The following is a 15,799-nucleotide window of genomic DNA, read 5'->3' as shown; positions in this document are numbered from 1 at the left end:
TAGTGCTGATGGTTCAAAAAGCCTTTTTTGTGGTTTCTGAATACCACAGCTATTAATGTGAACTGGTTGATGCTGTGGTAGGAGATACATGTAACCACGTGGGAAGGGCACTTCTGTTTTTAATTGGAGCCATGTTGAAATTATTCGAGGACATTTTGCTTTTTAGACTTTCAGAGCACTAAAGCTAAAAAAAGTGGACACCTTTCTGCAAAAATATGAATTGAAGACACATTATGTAAAAATAAATAAATAAACAAACAAATAAAAATTCTTTCTAAAATAGGAATAAAACCAATCTGTATGTTGTCTTTCAAAAGCCCTGTTTTCTGTGGGTTTGGCAACCACTGGCTTGCTTTTTTAGCCAGCTGTGATCCTGAGCTGGCTCAGCTGCAAGATCTTTGCTTCTTTCTCTTCCAGGCTACAGCCCTTGCATTTCTAAGTCTTGACTTTTGCAAATAGGATAAGTACTCTAAAGGTTGTATATTTTCTTGTGGAAGACAGTAGACACACAGTATCCTACAGCTTAAAATCTGTTCTGCAACAGCATGATCCAGCTTCAAGCTGCTAGGTCAAAATTTAAAATGTCATGTTCTGTACTGTGGCTGCAGGCTTTCACTTCTCTGAAATGCAGTTCCATTCGGTCATATTAAAGGATAATGTAAATCCACCCATAAATCATACAGAGCAACTACTGCAGTGTCAATAACGTTTTTAGTATTGGTAAAACTCTTGGGACCAAGATGGATTTTTTTTTTCTTTGAGACGGAGTCTTGCTCTGTCACCCAGGCTGGAGTGCAGTGGTGGTGATCTCGGCTCATTGCAACCTCTACTTCCCAGGTTCAAGTGATTCTCATGCCTCTGCCTCCCCAGTAGCTGGGATTACAGGCACATACCACCACACCTGGCTAATTGTTGTATTTTTAGTAGAGATGGGGTTTCGCCATGCTGACAGGCTGGTCTCAAACTCCTGACCTCAAGTGATCCACCCGCCTCAGCCTCCCAAAGTGCTGAGATTACAGGTTGAGCTACCACACCTGGCCCACCAAGATGGATTCTGACAGTCAGCTAAGGGCTGAAAAACAGAATCAGAAGGAGACTTTAGTTGTCACCTCACGAGTCAACCCACTAAAAAATGCATCCTGGTTTACAAAAGAAGGCAAGCAAGAAAGAGTGAATCAATATCTAATAGAAAGATAAAATGAGGCACTATTCATCTCAGTTTCAGCTGAATCTCCTGAAATCTAGAGCAAATAACAGAAGCCAAAAAAAAATCATATTCCAAGAAATTTCTGGACAACATATACAAGACTTGCAAAAGTATGGACAAAATCCAGTTTTCCATATCCTTGCCTCACCAAAAGAGTTGTGAGACAAAAAGGAAGGAAGGGATGGAATTTCTGTGTGAGCTTTCCAATGTTTTGGGGCCCTCTTCCCCATTGGGGTGTTGTTTTATTTTTGCCTTAAGCCAAGCAAGAGGAGCCTTCAACAGAGCCAAGCACATGTCTCTTGGGGTTTGGGAAGCATTAGAACTGGTATGATATACTGTGGCTACAGATCAGCTTTAGGGTGGCAGAGAGAGTGAGAAAGAAAGCTTCACTGGGAACTAACTGTATTTCCAGCAATAACAGAGCAACAATGCGTTAATATTTCTGTAGATCAAATGTATATATTTCTATAGTTCAAAGTATAGCAAGCCTAGTGCCATTTTGAATATTTTTCAAAAGGATGCCTGGAGGAGCAACATGATTCTCAACAGAGTGATGGACAGTTGGATACCAAGGAGTCAAAAAGGAATCTAGTTGGAGGAGATGTATTACCACCATCAAGGAAGTTGGAGCCAGAAAGTTCCACTGGTGGGGAGGGGGCTCTCCAAGGCAATTCACAAAAGCACTCATAAAAGAAAGAAGTAGCATGCTAGACTCAGAGAGCGCATCACTGGGTTATGCTTGTACTAGTCAAATAAGACTCTTCTTGTCCTTAGCATCCCATCTCTACTCTGACCAATGCAGAAAAATGTAGGAGAATAAAAGTAGAGAAGGAAGATGGGGAAATGGCAAATGAGTGTCCTGCCTTCTCTCCCCTGATTTGGGCTTTTGAGACTGAGGGAAACCTAAGCTGGGGGACGGAAATGACTTATGTAGTTATGACTCAGAATGGGACAATTTTAGTATTGATGTGATACTCCTATACCTGAAGGTGACTGGAGACCTTTTGTTATCTGAAAGTGATATTAAACTTATGGGACCTGACCAAGATTTTTATTCAAGGGTTAGGGAGCAAGTAATCCACAGAGGGTTCAAAAGGACAGGAGAAAAAAGAATAAAATAGTTTTAGGCTATCACCTTATCAGCTTAGCCTATTTATAGGTTAAAATGAAATCATTTTCACTCTGGTTGGGGGGACCCGGTCCTCCTGTTATGCATTGGACAAGGCAATGAAAGAAGGTCATTCATTAGTTTAGCACATTAAGTAGTCGTGCTTTGCAAGCCGCTGCTACTGAAAACCTTTGCCACCTTTTTTTTGGATGCAATTTCTGATGGGAAGGCTTGAAGTCTATTAGAGAAAATAAGTGCTCTCCAGGTTCCCATATTCCTGCCTGCATTAACCAATTGTTCTAGTTTTGAAGTGTCTAAACAAACATAAATTTTTTAACATCTCATTTGGTAGAGCTAAAGTTGTGGTTACTACATGCCTTGGCTGAGTGATGATGAATATATATCATTTAATTTCCACCTGACATTGTTTTTTGTTTCATGCAAAATAAGACTGACAATACAATTAAAGATATAACAAACAATTTTAAAAGATCAAAAGCTATAAAACTCAGAGAGCCAGCATAAATACCTCATGGAAATGACAACCACACTTCCCCTGCAGAAACTCTTTGTAACGCCCCATTGTTATAGTGAATGTGTCAACTACTTCATAGCCATATTTTTTTGCAGTATCCAGAATAATCAAATTTTCTTTCCATAAGTTCTGTACTTCACTCTGATGGGAAAGCAGAAGAATGAAAATTTTTATTAACAGAGGATTGTTTTATGATTCAATAAGTTAGGTGGAAATTATGTAAATGTCTTTTTTACTGGGATTAGTCATAGTGTAAGATAAGGAACTTCACATGCATTTCTTAAATAAAGATGTGTTCTAATTTTTTTTACTCAAAACATACATGTAATCATTTATGTATAAAACAGCAACATCTATAGTGACACACAGTTTTGAACTTCTTCAGTAAAAAGTGGTTAAATTTATTGCCCACAAAGACTCATAAAATATCGAAAATTCTCAATTTAAAAATTAACATTACTGCCTAAAGCAATCTACAGATTTAATGCTATTCCTATCAAATTACAAATGTTATTTTTTATAGAATTAGAAAAAACTGTTCTAAAATTCATATGGAACCAAAAAAGAGCCCTAATAACCAAAACAATCTTAAACAAAAAGAATAAAGCCAACACATCACATTAAGTAACTTCAAACTATACTATAAGGCTACAGTAACCAAAACAACATGGTTTTGGTATAAAAACAGACACATAGACCAATGAAGGAGAATAGAGAACCCAGAAAAAAGTCACTCCTATAGCCAACTTATTTCAACAAACTCAACAAAAACAAGCAATGGGAAAAGGACCCTCAATAAATAGTGCTGGGGTAACTGGATCTCTATATGCAAACTAATGAAACTGGATTCTTACCTCTTACCATATATAAAAATTAACTCAAGATGGATTAAAGACTTAAATGTAAGACCTTAAACTATAAAAATCCTAGGAGAAAACTAGGAAATACAATTTTGGACACTGGCCTTGGCAAAGAATTTTTGACCAAGACTTCAAAAACAATTGTACTGAAACCAAAAATTGATAAGTGGAACCTAATTAAACTAAAGAGCTATGAACAGCAAAAGAAACTATCAACAAAGCAAACAGACAATCTACAGAATGGGAGAAAATGTTTGCAAACTATGGATCTGACAAAGTTCAAATATCTAGAATCCATAAGTAATTTAAATCAGCAAGTAGAAAACAAACAAACCCATTGAAAAGTGGTAGACACTTCTCAAAAGAAGACATATGATTTGAATATTTGTCCCCTCCAAATCTCATGTTGAAATGTGAACCCCAGTGTTGGAGGTGAGGCTTAGGGAGGTGTTTGGGTCCTAGGGGTGGACCTTTCATGAACGGCTCTGTGCCTTCCCCACAGTAATGAGTTCACGCAAGATCTGGTTGTTTAAAAGAGTCTGGCACCTCCCCCCCCTCCTTCTCCCTCTGTCATTATATGAGTCTCATCATGTGACACACTTGCTCTCCCTTAGCCTTCTGTCATGATTGTAAGCTTCCTGAAGCCTCACCAGAGCAGATGCTGGTGCCATGCTTCTTGTATAGTCTGCAGAACAGTGAGCCAAAATACCCCTTTTCTTTATAATTTACCCAGTCTCTGGTATTTCTTTATAGCAATGCAAAGCAGACTAATACAACATACAAGCACCCAACAGACATGAAAAAATGTTCAATGCCACTAATCACCAGAGAAATGCATATCAAAATCAAAATGAGATACCATCTCATGCCAGTCAGAATGGCTATTATTGAAAAGTAAAAAATTAACAGATGTTTGTGAGGCCATGCAAAACAGGAATGCTTATAAACTGTTGGTGGAAACATAAATTAATTCAACCACTGTGGAAAGCAGTTTGAAGGCTTCTCAAAGAACTAAAAATGGAACTACCATTTGACCCAGCAATCCCATTACTCGATATGTATCCAAAAGAAAATAAATCATCCTACCAAAAAGACATGCATTTCTATGTTCATCACAGCACTATTCACAATAGAAAAGACATAGAACCAACCTAGGTGCTCATCAAAAGTGGATGAGATAAAGAAAACGTGATACATATTTACCACAGAATACTATGCAGCCTAAAGAATAAAATCATGTTTTTTTGAAGAAACATGGATGCACCTGGAGCCTTCCGTTAGCTAAATAATGCAGGAACAGAAAATCAAATACTGCATCTCCTCACTTATGAGTGGGAGCTGAATATTGGATATGCATAAAGATAGAAACAATGGACACTGGGTTCTACAAGAAGAGGAAGGAAGGGAGAGGACAAAGGGTTGGAAAATTACCTATTAGATACTACACTTGCTACACTACAAAAAATACCAGGTATTTTTTGAGGGTCTTCTATGTGCTGAGAATTGTATTTGGCATTTGGGCTGTCAGTGTAAGCCATATAAACTCCCTTAACCCACAATTCCCTTGGTGCTCTCACAATTACCATCCAGCAAAGGAGACAGACAGCCAAGGAGTATATGAATGACATGAGTAAGGACATAAGACACTGTTACAGGAGCTCATGGCAGGAGCAGCCAACCCAGTCTAGTGTGTCAAGAGGTTTTCTCTGAGGAACTAGCATGTAAACTAACATTTGAAAAGTAACTGGAAGTTACCCAGAGGAGGGAGTGGTGGAGGAGTTAACTCCAAGTAGAAGCAGCAGGGATTTCTTTCAAAGGTCTGGAGGTGACTGAGAGCATGGTGTGCTTGAGAAACTGAAATATGCTCAGCCTGACTGAGCTCAGTGGAGTTGTGAGTGTGAATGTGTGTGTGTGCACACACTTGTGTGCACGTGCACTAGTAGCAAGGGATAAGTCTACAGAGAAAGACGGAAGCCAGCACTGAATGGCTATATGAGCACATGATGAGAAGTTTGAATTTGTTTTCTGCCTTCACTTGCAATTATCCCCTTTTCCTTTTTTCTATTCTTTGCCCTTCCTCTTCTTTTCTCCTTCTGTCTTCACTCAGTTTGAAAAGATTGATGAGCACCATCAAAGTTCAGGTGGCAGTCATAATGTTTAACACAATATCTGGCACATAGTAAGTGCTGAAGAAATGTTTGCTGAAATGAATTGATTCTGAATTGTAACCTAAGTATAAGCAAAGGCCACAGGTATGCCAATTACTGTGAGGAGCTGCAACCAAAGAGGCACAGTGGAGCTACTGGAGTCCTCAAGAATGAATTGTGGATCTCGACCTGTAGACTTCAAATAACATTAAAGAGATTCAATCCATGGAACACATTATCAAAGGTCCCCTCTCCTGATCCCCAATAGTCTTAAACCCTTTGGCTCTCCCAGATGTTAAATGCCTCAACTCATTTTGAATTAACTTAACCCCTGCTAACTCCCAGATGCTGAATTTAGAGGCTGTACCTTGGCCACTTCCTACCATTTCTCCTGTTTTTGCATCACAGAAGATCTGCTATCCAGGCAGATACATTTTTGAGAAAATAATTGAGGGTCTTGTGTTCTGTGCTGGGGAAAGGTAGTAGCACTCAACAGAGACATAAAAATATAAATCTCAACCTTCTTACATATTAAATGGACAGCTTCCTTTCTCCCCAATTCCCAGTGCTCACCAGAGTCATTACTCTGCAATTGCCCAATAATTCTGGCTGCTCCGGAAGTCCCTTCACTTGAGCAAGAGCAGCTGGTTCTCTTCCCTACAGATCCTATCTTTCTTTTCTTTTCTGAGACTTCTATTTAGTGCTGAGGCTAATTTACTATCTTCTATAAGAACTGGCCAGAGACCCCTACTCTTTTCGTTAATGAATATCCAATTACAGGAAAAACCAATGATACTACTTCAAAGACTATTTTTAAAATAAAGCAATCAGTTTGAAATCATCTTCAAAAAGACCACTCTTTCCCAAAGGACTCATGATAGTGATAATTTTTTTTGTGGTTTCAGCATGAACCTGACAAAAGGAAATCCTTTTAATATAGCCTTTAAAGGTGCATGTAAAATTGGTGGGGTAAGGGAACTTAAAGCACAGTCTTTCTCATATACCCCTCAGCTCTTTATTTTTGCATAGTTCAACACGCTGTTTCCTCTTTTATAAAGTCAATGGATTATTTACAACATATTTGTGGGCTACATGAAATTAATTATAATTTATTTGCAAACATAACCCTTAAGTATATTCTCTTTTTTTTTTTACTTTCATGAAGGTTGCTCAATATTATATAGTGCCTTACAGGTCTTTTTCCAGCAGGGATCCTTATAGGAATCATGAAATTCACCTAGCCCAGAGGAAATGTGCTTACCTGTGTTAAGAAATGTACTCCATCCACTGGCAGATGAAATCCAATTCCCAAAGTTTTGATGATCACTAGGATATTCAGTAAATTTTCCCTGAATGAGATAATTATAATTCTAAAGTCAGTAACTTTAATTACATTTTTAGATGTTTGTTGTTTATATAAACAAATACCATAGAATTCTTTCAGAATGTGATAATTGGCATATAAGACTAAGTGCTCATTTTATATATTTGATGTATATTACAGTTTTTTTAAGATAGAGTTTCAGGTGTCAGTAGACACATTTTGATCTGTACTAATGTAAATCTGGATAATGAACAACCATGTTGTGACTGGATACAAGACTATTTTATTTTAGTATTTTAAACTAGACTTTAAGTACTTAATGCTGAATTATAAGTTGTTCTTTAAATAAAATCTGGATAAAACTCAGTCACATCCATAGTAACTTTTTTGACTTAGAATACTAATGACAATTATTGTTGCAGATATTTACCTCTTCAAAACTTTGTGAATAATTTGCAGGTGATTGGAATTAAGCCACTGAACGCCACCAACAACCAATACAGTCTGGCCAGTATTCTCTAGGGGACGTGATCTGAAATCCAGAAAGAAAAAACAACACATGTTGCCCTAAAACAAAAAGTAAACATTGTAACTGCACTGCCTCACATTTCACTGTATCTGGCATCTTGATCATAAGACTCCTTGTAATTTCCAACTTGTTTTCTGCCGCTTTACTTGGTATCTAACCTTTTGAGCACATTTGATGTACAGTGAGCAGTTGAGCAGTGATGACTGCTAGTAGAACATCAATACTTTGTGGGTTTTGTGTCTTTCATTATAGTTTCATTGTACCTTTGCAAGAGGTGTTCAAGTGCATTTTCAAATGTTGGTCTCAATGAAGGGCTTATCCAGAACTGGGGATAGTAGGAATAACTGATCAAAGTCTTCCCACCATTGATGTTGTGATAGAATTTAGTGCCATGTACTTTCTGCCATTCCTGCAACGTTTCATTCAGCCTTTCGATAAGATAGTACATGATCCCTCTGTTGGTTGAATCTCCAATGAACAGAATCTATAAGTTAAAGAGAAAGCATTTGTTTAAAAGCTTATGTTTACATGGTACAGGAGACAGTTTAAAATAATGAAATTTTGAATATTCACACCACTACCTAATTGTTTGAAGGACAGCCCTTCAAACTGTTAGAAATAACATTCATTATATTCTCTCCCAAACCTGGTCCTTTCCATCTCTTCCATATTCTTAATAATGCCATCATCTACTGACCCACTAACTCATATTTACCACTTGTTTCAGGTTATCTTCAATTTTTGTATCTCCCTTATGCTCTTTACTTTCTCATTTAATCAGCTTAACAAGTTCTATTGATTCAAATAGGCATGAAGCATTTTAGTGCTCCAGGAATACTTAGGGATTTTCCAGTCTCTATTTTATAGATGTGCAAACTGAGAATTCACAGAGGTAGCTCAATAGAGGTCGTGTCTAATTGACGAAAGAACCACAGAACCAGAATCTAATTTTCTGAACAGAAGTGCATGCCCCAGGGTGCCTATCCCAGTGCCATTTCCTCTCCAATGAAGCCTCTTACCCACATCCCCTCCTGCTCATTCCCAGCAGCACTGTTCAGGTTTTGACTGCCTCAAACTTGCACTAGTGTAATACTCTCCTACTGGGTCTTCCTTCCTGTGCAATGGCTGTCTTTTAATTCATTCTACACACAATATTGCTGCGATAAATTTCCAAATGTCTAGTTCTGGTCATCTCATTCGTGTGCTCAAAAACTTTATTGGTTCCTTGTTTCTTACATAATCCTCTAGGTTCCTCTCACATATACTCAGTTTTTATTGCGTATCAGTCTTTGTTAGGTGGAGATTTCACACAGGGTCCTCACTTTTAATCTTCAGAATTGTGAGGTTTGATTCAGTATCTCCTTTTCACAGATGAGGAATTTGAAGGTCAGGAAGATGGAGGACATAAATCTACTAAATGGAGAAACCAGGATTCAAATCCAGGTCCTTTAACTCCAAGTGCAAGGTGAATGGCCCCATCCTCTTAATGCTTCCCTTTATGTAAGCATGTTAGACTTCTACTTTTCTGTTAAACATGATTTGCATTCAACATCTGCTTTTCCTTATGTTAGTCTGTCTGCCTTGAAAGTTCTTCCTCTGCAATCCCACTTGTCACCCTCCGGACCCTACGTGAATGCTGCCTCTACCAACAGGTCTCATCCAGTGCCCCTAGCCACAATTACTTTTCCTGTTCTCTTTGATTTTATTACATTTTGACTGCCATTACAGATTTTACAGAAGCCTCATGAAATTATGGCTTTTTGTGTCTGCATCTTTTTTCTCATAGCCTATCAAGAAATATTTGAGGTCAGGGTCAATTTCTAATTCTAATTTTCCCCTATAGTACCATGCATGCACTTTTAAAATAAATAGTGACTTGAAAGTCAAAAGGACTTTTGTCATAGACAATCCCTTCTAATGTCTTTGGATAAGATTTAATTCATTCTTCAGTCTTTTTCTTTCTTTGGAGATTTCTCTTTCTATTAGTCATGCACATTTTTTTTTTCTGATTTTAATAGCAGGCATTGCCATCATTTCTCAGGTACTTCTGTATTTGTCCATCTGCAGAAAATTTAGCGAGAATCTGCAAAAGTTTAAACTCTTTACAAGGTGAGCGTATCCAAGTAGCTGCATGAAGAAATCTAGAAAGCTTCTCCAATTTGCCTTCAGCTCAAGTAGTGTTATGCTAAGCATCATTAGGCTACCCTGAATAACAAGATTTCAAGGACTCAGTCATAGATCCTCTCAGCCAGGCTGCATTTGGAACAATAACATTCCAGCGTAATAAAATAGCTTGTGAAATAACTTGAATTTCTTCTTACTACATTCAACGTTTCACTGTTTATGTTTGATTTTCTTGCCTACATTTCTGATTTTTAAAGAAGAACATTGTATAATTAGGAATGCTGTTAATTTTAGATATCAGCAGTTATGCAACTCCATTAGTATTGATTTGCTAAGGCTGCCATAAGGAAGTACCAGAGACTGTGTGGCTTCAACAACAGAAATTAATTTTCTCTTATTTCTGGAGGCTAGAAGTCCAAGATCAAGTAGCTAGTAGGGTTGGTTCCTTCCAAGGCCCTCCCTGGCTTGTAGGTGGCTATCTTTTATTTGTGTCTTTCCTCTGTGTCTATGTCATAATCTCTTCTTTAAAGATCCCAGTCATATTGGATTAAGTAGGCCTCACACATAGGACCTCATTTTACCTTAATCAACTCTTCGAAGGCCCTGTTCCTAAATACAGCACATTATGAGGTACTGGGGGTTAGAATGTCAGTGTATGAATTTGGAGGAGGGGATACAATTCAGTCCACAACAATAGTAAAGGACCTTTGAGATCCAGCTTTTAAACTAAATTGCCAGTGTGGGTTTTTCTTGTAGTTTCTTTTCATTTCAGTATCAAGGTGCAGTCCCTCCTAGGGTATCCGCAGACAGCCAGCAAGCTCCCTAGATATCTGTATTGTGGGCTATGCAGAACAACACAAAGGTTGAGAAAAATCAAAGTAGCTATACATTACTGAGAAAAACAACAACAAAATTCCTAGATTTCCAGTATTTTCTGTGTGTTTATATGTGAAAATGCAGCCCACCAAAGCATGTCAGAGGCACGACAGTCCTGTTTCAGAATTCTTAGGTACTATTATTTATTAACTAGATGATTTTAGACAAATTATGTGACCTCTCCAAGGGTTCATTTCATTATGTGTACTGTGGGGAGAAACAGAGGTCCATATAGGAGGATTTAAATGTGATTTTAAATACTTTTCATATTCTTGGCACAAAATGTATGCAGCACAAAATGTAAGCACAAAATGAATGTATGCCACCTTGTTAGGCACTTAAAATTTGTTAGCTCCTCTAAAGAAAATGGCAGCAAAAATAGGAAATGTCTAAGTCATAGCTATTTCTCTCCTGCCCTACCAAATCTCCTCCTGATCTCCAGCAGGACTTGAAGGGTGGCTGGAAAGTTCTGTACGGAGGACTCGAAGAGAGAACGCCATCCTGAGCAAACCAATGCTCTCAGAATGGGTCCCAGGTGGCCCCATTGCTGATTAGTGACTAGCAAGAGCTACCTGAATGGGAGAAGGAAGCATCACCACTGTCATTTGCACAACAAGCTCTTCTAAATCGCAAATATCTCAATAACAAATTTGAATCTAGCAGACATAGCTCTGGGATTTCTAGAGGATTATGTTATTCTAGTGCCTTTCCATTCACGAAAGATGGAAATAATAAAGTATAACTACAATGAAAATTCAGTTGTAATTTTAAGATTGATTGTTCTGTTGGAAAAGCAATTTTTGTAAGAGATTGATATTTCTAACTAAAAGATGTCTAACTTCAAAATGTCAGTTTTTTAATGTGCATATCACACAATTTGAAAATACTGTCAGGAATTAGAGTGATTTGTTTCAGTTATATGATTCCTATTCAACCTCTATATATTTTAGGCCATTCAGTCTGGTAGATTTTTAAAAAGGAAATTTGCAGATTATTTGTTTTGAGGAAGAACTTCTGTTTTAAAAGGCCTAGATTATCATAACAAATATTTATGACTAGGCATACAATTTATAAATAATTCTTTCTCTTCCCTGTGAAAATTACTGCCTTACGTTAGCATGCGTGGGTATTTTTTCTCTTTTGGATAAGCAAAGAGAAAAAATGTGATGTGGTTTTAAACACAAAGATATGTTTAGAAGAGCTTTGCATCTGTTCTACTCTCACGACTCTGCATGCACTGTGAGCTACCACAGAGTATACAGGAATTGGTATTCTTCCCGTTCTTTTTCATAGCATCATGAACTGTAGGACCTAAAAGGAGGTACTATTCCTAGGCTCTACAAAAGCTTGAAGCTTGTTTTAAAATTGTTATATTAGTCTGTCTTGCATCACTATAAAAGAATGCCTGAGCCTGGGTAATTTATGAAGATAAAAGATTTATTTGGCTCACAGTTCTGCAGGCTATACAAGCACGGCACCAGCATCTGCTCGAGTCCTGGTGAGGTCTCAGGAAGCCTTTACTCATGGAGGAAGGTGAAGAGGGAGGAGGCATATCACAGGGCAAGAGAGGGAGCAGGAGAGATGCCAGGCTCTTTTAAATGACCAGCTTTCATGTGAACTAACAAGCAAGAACTCATTAATTACCGTGAGTAATTACTGTGGGGAAGGCACCAAGCTATTCATGAAGGATCCATCCCCATGACCCAAACAACTTCCAATAGGTCCCACTTCCAACAGTGGGGATCACGTTTCAACATGAGACTTGGAGGAAACAAACATCCAAACTATATCAATAGGCTTATTATAAAATGGTTTAATTATCTTTGTTTTTATTTCCAGTTTCTTAGTTGCATATTCCCTGTATTAGGTGAGATAAGCTAAGCACTGTAACAGATAGCCCAAAAAACTTGGAATAGCTCAAACCCAATTAAGGTTTATTACTCTCTCAGAAAAATAGTCCGGGTGATTCAAGTCAGGTTTATGTGCAGGGGTGGGGCAGGGAGGTCATTTAAGGTCCCAGGATGAATGGACTGTATCTTCAATTACGGCTTCTAGGAACTCTCTGGACATTGACACCCAACTGAAGGAAGGAAAAAAGAAGCTGTCAGGTTTTCTATGGGCCAGCCCTGGAAGCTGGTCACATCATTGCTGATCATATTCCACTGGTTAGAACTCAGTCTCATGGCCAAATACCTAATGTCAGGAGACACTGAGAAATATAGTCAAGTTGTGTGCTATGGAGAAGAGAAACTGACTTTGATGACTTCTTAGTTATTCTCTACTACATTCTCTTACATGCTAAGTCTTCCTGGGGAAAAACTAAACCCTCTGTTCAGATTTTTCCACCTACGAACTAGCAGAATGGGAAGTATGTGAAAGGCTAAATTTTAATTTGTGTGATGCCTGAAAGGTCTTCTATTTTGAGAAGTTGGTTTCCTGACATGAATAATATCAAGAAATATTTATCGGTAAAAATACAAGCAAGACTTTGGGAACTTTTAATTTAAATGTACAATGAAATGATTTTTATCTCATTTTGTTTCTTCATGAAGGGAACTAACAATGATAATACTTAGACTTTTAAATATTTTAATCCATAACCTCTTTACTCCAGCATCACCAAAAGTAACCAGGACATAGTTAAAGAATCAAGTTGGAAATGGAGATTTGGTGGCTATCTAGGTTGAATCAATACAAAGGTAGTATAACTCGTTAGCTTCTCAGAGTCTTCTGATCTGTTGCGGCAGGAAGAGAATTGGATAAATGTAGTATTAATAGATAAGAAAAGAAAAAGAAAAAAATTAAAATCATTTTCCTTTTTCCTGTCTTTCCTCCTGCATCGCATCACTTTTATCGTCAATATTTACAGAAGTGGTAGCATTTCTCTGGATCCAATAAAGTGCACGTAGATTTCAACACAAGACTGAGCCTAGTTAACAGGAACCCACTAGAACCTTCCCAAAGGGGAAGTTATATAGGAGTGCAGTAAGAGCTAATTGTCCATGAATCCAGGTAATACCTGTTTACTGGAGAGCTTTCACATTGCTACAGATAAGGGAAATAAAAGTGAGGTGAGGAGTGTCTTATTTGTTACATCTAGGTCCAGAGCCAAGCATAACCCACATATTTAGAAAGCTCTACAGTGATACTGATGAGCCCTAAGGTTGAAAACCACTGATCTCCTAAGATAAACATGCATTTCTAAATGATGAATGGGGTGGTTCAGTTGTAACATGAAGCTGAGACTGGTCAAACGGCTAATGATACTTAGGTCATGATGAAAAACTAGATCAACAAAGCATCCCTCTGTGAAATGTGATGCGGTTACAATAAATGTTTTCCAGTTGTGCATTTTAATTAAGTTGGATGTAGATGAGCAGCCAAACTGATGTTTGCAGTCAAAAACAAATGTAAGATTGACACTTAGGCAAATCACTCTCAGACATAAAATTTGGCAAAAAAAAAGAGCAGAGCAAGCAACTATACATCACCTAGGCATAGCTCTTCTAGCTGCTTGGAACAAAATTATTTGTCTACATTGCCATTATCTCTGGATTGTTGTAGTACGTATTGAATGCGAAGGAGGGCATCATGTGTAAGTCATCATTTCCTGGTAAGAGCAAGTTGCACTCTTTCCTTATATCTGACTGATTTACTGAAACTGACAGGCAATAATGAATTACGTAACCATAATGGAATTCACATATTAGTAAGAACATATTATTTTAAATTAGCCGCACTTTGAAAATTTAAACACCTTTAAGTCCAAGACACTACTTAACGTGAAAACATTACTTAAAAATATAAGTTACATTCCCTGTTTTAACAGCTGAGTTTAAGTACTTTTTGTAAATATTGCCTTTTTATATTTCCCTTTCTTAATTGCACCCTCCTCTCAGATATTTTATTACTGGCTTAAATTCTGAACTGTTTTCCACTGACAAACAAAATAAAGGCTTGTTTAATTCAGTTAGGTCAACCTTCTAAGTTTTTGCAGTTGTAAATTTGACTGTCATATTTCTAAACTATTTCCTACATATTTTACCCTGTGATTACAAAATTATGTTCTCATAATTTCTATGTGTTCCATTCAGCATTTATAAAGAGGTGGGTATCTATTTAAAGAAATGTGTGAACGTATCATTTAATACATAGCTTGCTTTTTTCAATTGATTTTCCTTTAATTCAACACAATTGTATATCACAAAACCTATGTACATATACAAAAACCTATAAGTGAAATAAACCTATAAATGAAATTATTTGGATACATTTAGAGTTCAAAAGTGTCCCATATTCACCTAATGTTCAGAGGGGGAAAACTTGTTCCAACTTTCCACCCAAAATCAGCCTCCTGTTCATGTTGCTGCAATGAAGACAGATGACTGAGGTATATAAAGTATGATCCTGCTCAAGGGCCATTAAGTGTGGTTAGATTCCTGGTCAAAATTACTAGACGCTTGAGCACCTTTTCAGATCTCCACTGATTTGTGTCTTGTTCCTTCCCTATAGGCAGGTGGGCTTCTATTTGCAAGTACAGTCTTGGCATTCATCAATGTACAACAGTAGGAAAAACATATAAAAGGTCACAATAACAACATAAGGAAATTCAACTGAAAGAAATTACTACTTGGAGATTCTAAAGAAAGCAGAGCACTATTTGAAGGCCTAACTTTCTAATAATTCTCAATGCCCTGGTGAAATTCCATTGCCTTTTAATTCAATTCTTCAAAGAGAGACAATTCACTTTAATATGTTCCCAAAGTAGAAACTTGCTGTGATGTGATTAGCATTGAAAATAAAGTTTTTGTAGCACAATATTTTGAACTATTTATTCCTGGCAACAGTGAAACTTCTGGATTCTCACTGTTAAAAATTCGAATTTTACATATTAATTGAAAGTCTTCAGGAAGGCAACTATATCGTTAAAACTGTGTATTTAGGCGCGTACACAATTTTATATAATCCAAGATACGTGAACTGGAGCACACTGAAGTGAGAACCTCAGAATCTTCTCTAGTGCCTTCTCATAGGTAGTTCCTGCCTTCTTAGCACTCCATTGTCTGTTCCTTCCTTTAGGAAGCAAATC

The 15,799-nt window shown here is 37.4% G+C and overlaps 1 protein-coding gene across 4 annotated transcripts in view; it reads right to left on the bottom strand.

The window, feature by feature from the left end:
- Positions 1 to 15,799, bottom strand: part of CPED1 (cadherin like and PC-esterase domain containing 1) — a 315,286-nt gene that overhangs the window by 25,437 nt on the left and 274,050 nt on the right. For 3 of the 4 annotated variants that reach the window (XM_054495963.2, XM_063667799.1, XM_063667798.1), the window contains exons 19-22: positions 7,974 to 8,194; positions 7,612 to 7,713; positions 7,119 to 7,206; positions 2,845 to 2,991 (exon numbers count right to left, since the gene is read on the bottom strand). In XM_054495963.2, coding sequence (XP_054351938.1) covers positions 2,845 to 2,991; positions 7,119 to 7,206; positions 7,612 to 7,713; positions 7,974 to 8,194 — 558 coding nt within the window. Of the gene's footprint in view, positions 1 to 2,844; positions 2,992 to 7,118; positions 7,207 to 7,611; positions 7,714 to 7,973; positions 8,195 to 9,662; positions 15,784 to 15,799 lie in introns of those variants that run through there. The other variant, XM_063667800.1, reaches the window with a different exon arrangement.

The sequence above is a fragment of the Pongo pygmaeus genome, chromosome 6, assembly GCF_028885625.2.
Source record: "Pongo pygmaeus isolate AG05252 chromosome 6, NHGRI_mPonPyg2-v2.0_pri, whole genome shotgun sequence".
Lineage (NCBI taxonomy): Eukaryota > Metazoa > Chordata > Mammalia > Primates > Hominidae > Pongo > Pongo pygmaeus.
This window is presented reverse-complemented; position numbering and strand designations above follow the sequence as displayed.